The 11,326-nt window shown below is 45.6% G+C and overlaps 1 protein-coding gene across 4 annotated transcripts in view; it reads right to left on the bottom strand.

Annotated features, from left to right (window-relative positions):
* Positions 1-11,326, bottom strand: part of LOC124039407 (transforming acidic coiled-coil-containing protein 2-like) — a 104,323-nt gene that overhangs the window by 18,650 nt on the left and 74,347 nt on the right. For all 4 annotated transcript variants that reach the window (XM_046355375.1, XM_046355372.1, XM_046355373.1 and 1 more), the window contains exon 12: positions 9,819-9,862. In XM_046355375.1, coding sequence (XP_046211331.1) covers positions 9,819-9,862 — 44 coding nt within the window. The remainder of the gene's footprint in view (positions 1-9,818; positions 9,863-11,326) is intronic.

Raw genomic sequence — 11,326 nt, 5'->3', positions numbered from 1 at the left:
TGAGGGGTTGTGTTATAAGTCAAGCTGGGAGGGTGCAGGACACATGAGTTGGGATCAGTTCCATTTCAACAGAATTTCATGTGTCTCATAATTGAGGAACATTGGAATAGGAATTTCAACTTACTTTCATGAATTGAGTGAATTGAAATGGAACTGACTCCAACCCCGCCAGACAGGTGAGAGAGACGTTTCTGAGTGTTAGAAGAAAAGTATCGCTCCTTCAGTGTTGTACAGGGGAGGAGTCAACTCCATTATCCCCACAGCACCAGCGGTGAGGTCAACTCCATTATCCATATAGCACCAGCGGTGAGGTCAACTCCATTATCCATATAGCACCAGCGGAGGAGTCAACTCCATTATCCCCACAGCACCAGCGGTGAGGTCAACTCCATTAACCATATAGCACCAGCGGTGAGGTCAACTCCATTATCCATATAGCACCAGCGGTGAGGTCACCTCCATTATCCCCACAGCACCAGTGGTGAGGTCAACTCCATTATCCCCACAGCACCAGGGGAGGGGTCAACTCCATTATCCCCACAGCACCAGGGGAGGGGTCAACTCCATTATCCCCACAGCACCAGGGGAGGGGTCAACTCCATTATCCACACAGCACCAGGGGAGGGGTCAACTCCATTATCCCCACAGCACCAGGGGAGGGGTCAACTCCATTATCCACACAGCACCAGGGGAGGGGTCAACTCCATTATCCATATAGCACCAGCGGTGAGGTCAACTCCATTATCCATATAGCACCAGCGGTGAGGTCAACTCCATTATCCCCACAGCACCAGGGGAGGGGTCAACTCCATTATCCACACAGCACCAGGGGAGGGGATAATGGAGTTGACCCCTCTCCGGGTGCTGTGTGAATAATGGAGTTGACCTCACCGCTGGTGCTATATGGATAATGGAGTTGACCCCTCCCCTGGTACTGTGTGGATAATGGAGTTGACCCCACCCCTGGTGCTATATAGTTAATGGAGTTGAACCCTCCCCTGGTACTGTGTGGATAATGTAGTTGACCCCTCCCCTGGTACTGTGTGGATAATGGAGTTGACTCCTCCCCTTGTGCTGTGTGGATAATGGAGTTGACCCCACCCCTGGTGTTATAAGGATAATGGAGTTGACCCCTCCCCTGGTGCCATATGGATAATGGAGTTGACCCCTCCCCTGGTACTGTGTGGATAATGGAGTTGACCCCACTGCCTGGTGCTGTGTGAATAATGGAGTTGACCCCTCCCCTGGTGCTGTGTGGATAATGGAGTTGACCCCTCCCCTGCTGCTGTATGGATAATGGAGTCGACCCCACTACCTGGTGCTGTGTGAATAATGGAGTTGACCCCTCCCCTGGTGCTGTGTGAATAATGGAGTTGACCCCTCCCCTGGTACTGTGTGGATAATGGAGTTGACCTCACCCCTGGTGCTATATGGATAATGGAGTTGACTCCTCCCTGGTGCTGTGGGGATAATGGAGTTGACCCCACTGCCTGGTGCTGTGTGAATAATGGAGTTGACCCCTCCCCTGGTGCTGTGTGGATAATGGAGTTGACCCCTCCCCTGCTGCTGTATGTATAATGGAGTCGACCCCACTACCTGGTGCTGTGTGAATAATGGAGTTGACCCCTCCCCTGGTGCTGTGTGAATAATGGAGTTGACTCCTCCCCTTGTGCTGTGGGGATAATGGTGTTGACCCCACCCCTGGTGCTATATGGATAATAGAGTTGACCCCTCCCCTGGTGCTGTGTGGATAATGGAGTTGACCCCTCCCCTGGTGCTGTGTGAATAATGGAGTTGACCCCACCACTGGTGCAATATGGAAAATGGAGTTGACCCCTCCCCTGGTGCTGTGTGGATAATGGAGTTGACCCCTCCCCTGCTGGTGTATGGATAATGGAGTCGACCCCACTACCTGGTGCTGTGTGAATAATGGAGTTGACCCCTCCCCTGGTGCTGTGTGAATAATGGAGTTGACCCCTCCCCTGGTACTGTGTGGATAATGGAGTTGACCTCACCCCTGGTGCTATATGGATAATGGAGTTGACTCCTCCCTGGTGCTGTGGGGATAATGGAGTTGACCCCACTGCCTGGTGCTGTGTGAATAATGGAGTTGACCCCTCCCCTGGTGCTGTGTGGATAATGGAGTTGACCCCTCCCCTGCTGCTGTATGTATAATGGAGTCGACCCCACTACCTGGTGCTGTGTGAATAATGGAGTTGACCCCTCCCCTGGTGCTGTGTGAATAATGGAGTTGACTCCTCCCCTTGTGCTGTGGGGATAATGGTGTTGACCCCACCCCTGGTGCTATATGGATAATAGAGTTGACCCCTCCCCTGGTGCTGTGTGGATAATGGAGTTGACCCCTCCCCTGGTGCTGTGTGAATAATGGAGTTGACCCCTCCCCTGGTGCTGTGTGAATAATGGGATGAAATCATCAAGTAGCACAAATCAGAGCAGAGCTTCAGAAATGTCCAGAGGTGGAAAGGGAGAAATGAACGAGAGTTGCGATAAACAGGACGAGGAGTGAATCTTGTGGGTTTGATGTGGAATGGAAAAGTGAGGCTGGGGAGCGGAGGAGGAGAGAGGAGGAGGAGGAGAGAGGAGGAGGAGAGAGGAGGATGAGAGCGGAGGATTAGAGAGGAGGAGGAGAGAGGAGGGGAGGAGGAGGAGAGCGGAGGAGGAGAGGAGGAGGTGGAGGACAGAGGAGGATGAGAGGAGGGGAGGAGGAGGAGAGAGAGGTGGAGGAGAGAGGAGGATGAGAGCGGAGGATTAGAGAGGAGGAGGAGAGAGGAGGAGGAGAGCGGAGGAAGAGAGTGGAGGTGGAGAGAGGAGGAGGAGAGCGGAGGAGGAGAGAGGAGGAGGGGAGAGGAGGAGGAGGAGAGAGGAGGAGAGAGGAGGAGGAGAGCGGAGGTGGAGGACAGAGGAGGATGAGAGCGGAGGATTAGAGAGGAGGAGGAGAGAGGAGGAGGAGAGCGGAGGAGGAGAGCGGAGGTGGAGAGAGGAGGAGGAGAGCGGAGGAGGAGAGAGGAGGGGGGAGAGGAGGAGGAGGAGGGAGGAGGAGAGAGGAGGAGGAGAGCGGAGGAGGAGAGCGGAGGTGGAGAGAGGAGGGGGAGAGAGGAGGGGGAGAGAGGATGAGAGAGGAGGAGGAGAGAGGAGGAGAGAGGAGGAGGAGAGCGGAGGATTAGAGAGGAGGAGGAGAGAGGAGGAGGAGAGCGGAGGAGGAGAGAGGAGGTGGAGGAGAGAGGAGGATGAGAGCGGAGGATTAGAGAGGAGGAGGAGAGAGGAGGAGGAGAGCGGAGGAAGAGAGTGGAGGTGGAGAGAGGAGGAGGAGAGCGGAGGAGGAGAGAGGAGGAGGGGAGGGAGGAGGAGGAGAGAGGAGGAGAGAGGAGGAGGAGAGCGGAGGAGGAGAGCGGAGGTGGAGAGAGGAGGAGAGAGGAGGGGGAGAGAGGAGGAGAGAGGAGGAAGAGAGCGGAGGTGGAGAGAGGAGGAAGAGAGAGGAGGAGAGAGAAGGAGGAGAGAGGAGGAGGAGAGCGGAGGAGGAGAGCGGAGGTGGAGAGAGGAGGAGGAGAGAGGAGGGGGAGAGCGGAGGATTAGAGAGGAGGAGGAGAGAGGAGGAGGAGAGCGGAGGAGGAGAGCGGAGGTGGAGAGAGGAGGAAGAGAGAGGAGGAGAGAGAAGGAGGAGAGAGGAGGAGGAGAGCGGAGGAGGAGAGCGGAGGTGGAGAGAGGAGGAGGAGAGAGGAGGGGGAGAGCTTAATAAGATGTATTTATATTAGCAAATTGAAGGGTGAAAGCCTTTGCTGCATTAGAGGTGGTAACACAGTTTACGTCAATAGCAGATTCAGATTCAGATTTAGTGTTTCATTTTGACAAAATAATGAATTTAGGCACATACGATGTTTTGTCTTAACATACTGAACAGTTTGTGAGGTAAGGGAGAATGAACCAAATATTGATATAAATCCTCTGTGATGTTAAATCCCCTCTCATGTTAAATCCTCTGTGATGTTAAATCCCCTGTGATGTTAAATCCCCTGTGATGTTAAATCCCCTGGGATGTTAAATCCCCTGGGATGTTAAATCCCCTAAATCCCCTGTGATGTTAAATCCCCTGTGATGTTAAATCCCCTGTGATGTTAAATCCCCTGGGATGTTAAATCCCCTAAATCCCCTGTGATGTTAAATCCCCTGTGATGTTAAATCCCCTAAATCCCCTGTGATGTTAAATCCCCTGTGATGTTAAATCCCCTGTGATGTTAAATCCCCTAAATCCCCTGTGATGTTAAATCCCCTAAATCCGCTGTGATGTTAAATCCCCTAAATCCCCTGTGATGTTAAATCCCCTGTGATGTTAAATCCCCTGTGATGTTAAATCCCCTAAATCCCCTGTGATGTTAAATCCCCTGTGATGTTAAATCCCCTGTGATGTTAAATCCCCCCCTGTGATGTTAAATCCCCTGTGATGTTAAATCCCCTGTGAAAATCCCCTGTGATGTTAAATCCCCTGTGATGTTAAATCCCCTGGGATGTTAAATCCCCCCTGGGATGTTAAATCCCCTGTGATGTTAAATCCCCTGTGATGTTAAATCCCCTGTGATGTTAAATCCCCTGTGATGTTAAATCCCCCCTGTGATGTTAAATCCCCTAAATCCCCTGTGATGTTAAATCCCCCCTGTGATGTTAAATCCCATGTGATGTTAAATCCCCTGTGATGTTAAATCCCCTGTGATGTTAAATCACATGTTAAATCCCCTGTGATGTTAAATCCCCTGTGATGTTAAATCCCCTGTGATGTTAAATCCCCTGTGATGTTAAATCCCCTAAATCCCCTGTGATGTTAAATCCCCTGGGATGTTAAATCCCCTGGAATGTTAAATCCCCTGTGATGTTAAATCCCCTGGGATGTTAAATCCCCTGTGATGTTAAATCCCCTAAATCCCCTGTGATGTTAAATCCCCTGTGATGTTAAATCCCCTAAATCCCCTGTGATGTTAAATCCCCTGTGATGTTACATCCCCTGTGATGTTAAATCCCCTGTGATGTTAAATCCCCTGTGATGTTAAATCCCCTAAATCCCCTGTGATGTTAAATCCCCTGTGATGTTAAATCCCCTAAATCCCCTGTGATGTTAAATCCCCTGTGATGTTAAATCCCCTGTGATGTTAAATCCCCTAAATCCCCTGTGATGTTAAATCCCCTAAATCCTCTGTGATGTTAAATCCCCTAAATCCCCTGTGATGTTAAATCCCCTGTGATGTTAAATCCCCTAAATCCCCTGTGATGTTAAATCCCCTGTGATGTTAAATCCCCTAAAATCCCCTGTGATGTTAAATCCCCTGTGATGTTAAATCCCCTGTGATGTTAAATCCCCCCTGTGATGTTAAATCCCCTGTGATGTTAAATCCCCTAAATCCCCTGTGATGTTAAATCCCCTGTGATGTTAAATCCCCTGTGATGTTAAATCCCCTGGGATGTTAAATCCCCTGTGATGTTAAATCCCCTGTGATGTTAAATCCCCTAAATCCCCTGTGATGTTAAATCCCCTGTGATGTTAAATCCCCTGTGATGTTAAATCCCCCTGTGATGTTAAATCCCCTGTGATGTTAAATCCCCCCCTGTGATGTTAAATCCCCTGTGATGTTAAATCCCCTGTGATGTTAAATCCCCTGTGATGTTAAATCCCCTGTGATGTTAAATCCTGTGATGTTAAATCCCCTGTGATGTTAAATCCCCTAAATTAAATCCCCTGTGATGTTAAATCCCTGTGATGTTAAATCCCCTGTTAAATCCCCTGGATGTTAAATCCCCTGGGATGTTAAATCCCCTGTGATGTTAAATCCCCCCCTGTGATGTTAAATCCCTAAATCCCCTGTGATGTTAAATCCCCTGTGATGTTAAATCCCCTGTGATGTTAAATCCCCTAAATCCCCTGTGATGTTAAATCCCCTGTGATGTTAAATCCCCTGTGATGTTAAATCCCCTGTGATGTTAAATCCCCTGTGATGTTAAATCCCCTGTGATGTTAAATCCCCTAAATCCCCTGTGATGTTAAATCCCCTGTGATGTTAAATCCCCTGTGATGTTAAATCCCTAAAATCCCCCCCTGTGATGTTAAATCCCCTGATCCCCTGTGATGTTAAATCCCCTGTGATGTTAAATCCCCTGTGATGTTAAATCCCCTGTGATGTTAAATCCCCTGTGATGTTAAATCCCCTGTGATGTTAAATCCCCTAAATCCCCTGTGATGTTAAATCCCCTGTGATGTTAAATCCCCTAAATCCTCTGTGATGTTAAATCCCCTGTGATGTTAAATCCCCTAAATCCCCTGTGATGTTAAATCCCCTGTGATGTTAAATCCCCTGTGATGTTAAATCCTCTGTGATGTTAAATCCCCTGTGATGTTAAATCTCCTGTGATGTTAAATCCTCTGTGATGTTAAATCCCCTGTGATGTTAAATCCCCTAAATCCCCGGTGATGTTAAATCCCCTGTGATGTTAAATCCCCTAAATCCCCTGTGATGTTAAATCCCCTAAATCCCCTGGGATGTTAAATCCCCTAAATCCCCTGTGATGTTAAATCCCCTGTGATGTTAAATCCCCTGTGATGTTAAATCCCCTAAATCCCCTGTGATGTTAAATCCCCTAAATCCCCTGTGATGTTAAATCCCCTGTGATGTTAAATCCCCTAAATCCCCTGTGATGTTAAATCCCCTAAATCCCCTGTGATGTTAAATCCCCTGTGATGTTAAATCCCCTAAATCCCCTGTGATGTTAAATCCCCTAAATCCCCTGTGATGTTAAATCCCCTAAATCCCCTCTCATGTTAAATCCCCTGTGATGTTAAATCCCCTGTGATGTTAAATCCCCTAAATCCCCTGTGATGTTAAATCCCCTGTGATGTTAAATCCCCTGTGATGTTAAATCCCCTGTGATGTTAAATCCCCTAAATCCCCTGTGATGTTAAATCCCCTGTGATGTTAAATCCTCTGTGATGTTAAATCCCCTGTGATGTTAATCCCCTGTGATGTTAAATCCCCTGTGATGTTAAATCCCCTAAATCCCCTGTGATGTTAAATCCCCTGTGATGTTAAATCCCCTGTGATGTTAAATCCCCTAAATCCCCTGTGATGTTAAATCCCCTGTGATGTTAAATCCCTTAAATCCCCTGTGATGTTAAATCCCCTGTGATGTTACATCCCCTGTGATGTTAAATCCCCTGTGATGTTAAATCCCCTGTGATGTTAAATCCCCTAAATCCCCTGTGATGTTAAATCCCCTAAATCCCCTGTGATGTTAAATCCCCTGTGATGTTAAATCCCCTAAATCCCCTGTGATGTTAAATCCCCTAAATCCCCTGTGATGTTAAATCCCCTGTGATGTTAAATCCCCTGTGATGTTAAATCCCCTAAATCCCCTGTGATGTTAAATCCCCTGTGATGTTAAATCCCCTGTGATGTTAAATCCCCTAAATCCCCTGTGATGTTAAATCCCCTGTGATGTTAAATCCCCTAAATCCCCTGTGATGTTAAATCCCCTGTGATGTTAAATCCCCTGTGATGTTAAATCCCCTGTGATGTTAAATCCCCTGTGATGTTAAATCCCTAAATCCCCTGTGATGTTAAATCCCCCCCTGTGATGTTAAATCCCCTAAATCCCCTGTGATGTTAAATCCCCTGTGATGTTAAATCCCCTGTGATGTTAAATCCCCTAAATCCCCTGTGATGTTAAATCCCCTAAATCCTCTGTGATGTTAAATCCCCTAAATCCCCTGTGATGTTAAATCCCCTGTGATGTTAAATCCCCTGTGATGTTAAATCCCCTAAATCCCCTGTGATGTTAAATCCCCTGTGATGTTAAATCCCCTGTGATGTTAAATCCCCTGTGATGTTAAATCCCCTGTGATGTTAAATCCCCTAAATCCCCTGTGATGTTAAATCCCCTGTGATGTTAAATCCCCTGTGATGTTAAATCCCCTGTGATGTTAAATCCCCTGTGATGTTAAATCCCCTGTGATGTTAAATCCCCTGTGATGTTAAATCCCCCTAAATCCCCTGTGATGTTAAATCCCCTGTGATGTTAAATCCCCTGTGATGTTAAATCCCCTAAATCCCCTGTGATGTTAAATCCCCCTGTGATGTTAAATCCCTAAATCCCCTGTGATGTTAAATCCCCTAAATCCCCTGTGATGTTAAATCCCCTGTGATGTTAAATCCCCCCCTGTGATGTTAAATCCCCTAAATCCCCTGTGATGTTAAATCCCCTAAATCCCCTGTGATGTTAAATCCCCTGTGATGTTAAATCCCCTGTGATGTTAAATCCCCTAAATCCCCTGTGATGTTAAATCCCCTGTGATGTTAAATCCCCTGTGATGTTAAATCCCCTGTGATGTTAAATCCCCTAAATCCCCTGTGATGTTAAATCCCCTGTGATGTTAAATCCCCTGTGATGTTAAATCCCCTAAATCCCCTGTGATGTTAAATCCCCTGTGATGTTAAATCCCCTGTGATGTTAAATCCCCTGTGATGTTAAATCCCCTGTGATGTTAAATCCCCTGTGATGTTAAATCCCCTAAATCCCCTGTGATGTTAAATCCCCTGTGATGTTAAATCCCCTAAATCCCCTGTGATGTTAAATCCCCTGTGATGTTACATCCCCTGTGATGTTAAATCCCCTGTGATGTTAAATCCCCTAAATCCCCTGTGATGTTAAATCCCCTGTGATGTTAAATCCCCTGTGATGTTAAATCCCCTGTGATGTTAAATCCCCTGTGATGTTAAATCCCCTAAATCCCCTGTGATGTTAAATCCCCTGTGATGTTAAATCCCCTAAATCCCCTGTGATGTTAAATCCCCTGTGATGTTAAATCCCCTGTGATGTTAAATCCCCTAAATCCCCTGTGATGTTAAATCCCCTAAATCCCCTGTGATGTTAAATCCCCTGTGATGTTAAATCCCCTGTGATGTTAAATCCCCCCCTGTGATGTTAAATCCCCCCTGTGATGTTAAATCCCCTAAATCCCCCTGTGATGTTAAATCCCCTGTGATGTTAAATCCCCTGTGATGTTAAATCCCCTGTGATGTTAAATCCCCTGTGATGTTAAATCCCCTAAATCCCCTGTGATGTTAAATCCCCTGTGATGTTAAATCCCCTGGGATGTTAAATCCCCTGGGATGTTAATCCCCTGTGATGTTAAATCCCCTGTGATGTTAAATCCCCTAAATCCCCTGTGATGTTAAATCCCCTGTGATGTTAAATCCCCTGTGATGTTAAATCCCCTAAATCCCCTGTGATGTTAAATCCCCTGTGATGTTAAATCCCCTAAATCCCCTGTGATGTTAAATCCCCTAAATCCCCTGTGATGTTAAATCCCCTGTGATGTTAAATCCCCTAAATCCCCTGTGATGTTAAATCCCCTAAATCCCCTCTCATGTTAAATCCCCTGTGATGTTAAATCCCCTGTGATGTTAAATCCCCTAAATCCCCTGTGATGTTAAATCCCCTGTGATGTTAAATCCCCTGTGATGTTAAATCCCCTGGGATGTTAAATCCCCTAAATCCCCTGTGATGTTAAATCCCCTGTGATGTTAAATCCCCTGTGATGTTAAATCCCCTGGGATGTTAAATCCCCTGTGATGTTAAATAGTGAGTTGTTTATTGTTTGTTTATTTCTTGTTAAATAATTACATTGGCTATGTTTTATTTCGGCACAGATCTAAATGTCGTCGTAACGTTCAAGACAATAATTGTAAAGCGTGTATGAAAACCCCTGAGCTTCACTGGGGATGAGACAGTATGACTGTAGCTGTCAGAGAAACACTCACCAATCATCTGTGCAATGGTCTTCTCATACTCTGACACGATTCTCCTGTGAACCACAAACGGCAAAAGATGAATTGATAAATAAAAATACAAATATTCAACACTTTTGTTTCGTTAGCATAAGGCATGAGCATGTTTCTGAAAGACACATATGAGTTCTTGGAGGTCAAAACACAGGTTGAGTTTTTCTTTGCGTCGGTCGATCACGCACAATGTCATGACTCAAAAATAGGGCTGGTACCAGTACTGTATCACTGTGTAACCGATGGTTACAGATCAAGACTGACAAGAAAATATAATAACCGTAAAAATCTATATATGTATATACATGCACACACAAACAGAATACAGCTGATGTCGAAACTTTACATACACTTATGTTGGAGTCATTAAAACTCGTTTTTTCAACCACTACACAAATTCCTTGTAAACAAACTATTATTTTGGCAAGTCGGTTAAAACATCTACTTTGTGCATGACACAAGTTATTTTTCCAACAATTGTTTACAGACTGATTATTTCACTTATAATTCACTGTATCACAATTCCAGTGGGCCAGAAGTTGACTGTGCCTTTAAACAGCTTGTAAAATTCCAGAAAATTATGTCATGGCTTTAGAAGCTTCTGATAGGCTAATTGACATCATTTGAGTAAATTGGAGGTGTAGCTGTGGATGTATTTCAAGGCCTGCCTTCAAACTCAGTGCCTCTTTGCTTGACATCATGGGAAAATGAAACGAAATCAGTCAAGACCGCCGAGAAAAGGTACAAAAGTATGCAGGCCCAATTTTTCAGTTTTTGATTTGTTAAAAAAGTTTGAAATATCCAATAAATGTCGTTCGACTTCATGATTGTGTCCCACTTGTTGTTGATTCTTCACAAAAAAATACAGTTTTATATCTTTATGTTTGAAGCCTGAAATGTGGCAAAAGGTCGCAAAGTTCAAGGGGGCCGAATACTTTCGCAAGGCACTGTATGTGGATATATTGCAGCAACATCTCAAGACATCAGTCAGGAAGTTAAAGCTTGGTTGCGAATGCGTCTTCCAAAAGGACATCGACCACAAGCATACTTCCAAAGTTGTGGCAAAATGGCTTAAGGACAACAAAGTCAAGGTATTGGAGTGGCCATCAGAACTCAATTCTATTGAAAATGTGTGGGCAGAACTGAAAAAGTGTGTGCGAGCAAGGAGGCCTACAAACCTGACTCAGTTACACCAGCTCTGTCAGGAGGAATGTGCCAAAATTCACCCAACTTATTGTGGGAAGCTTGTAGAAGGCTACACTAAACGTTTGACCCAAGTTAAACAATTTAAAGGCAATGCTATAAAATACTAATTGAGTGTATGTAAACTTCTGACCCACTGGGAATGTGATGAAAGAATTCAAAACTGAAATAAATCATTTCACATTTCTTAAAAGAAAGTGGTGATCCTAACTGACCTGGAACAGGGACTTTTTACTAGGAATAAATGTCAGGAATTGAGAAAAATTGAGTTTAAATGTATTTGG

Source organism: Oncorhynchus gorbuscha, linkage group LG07, assembly GCF_021184085.1.
Source record: "Oncorhynchus gorbuscha isolate QuinsamMale2020 ecotype Even-year linkage group LG07, OgorEven_v1.0, whole genome shotgun sequence".
In the NCBI taxonomy this organism is placed as follows: domain Eukaryota; kingdom Metazoa; phylum Chordata; class Actinopteri; order Salmoniformes; family Salmonidae; genus Oncorhynchus; species Oncorhynchus gorbuscha.
This window is presented reverse-complemented; position numbering and strand designations above follow the sequence as displayed.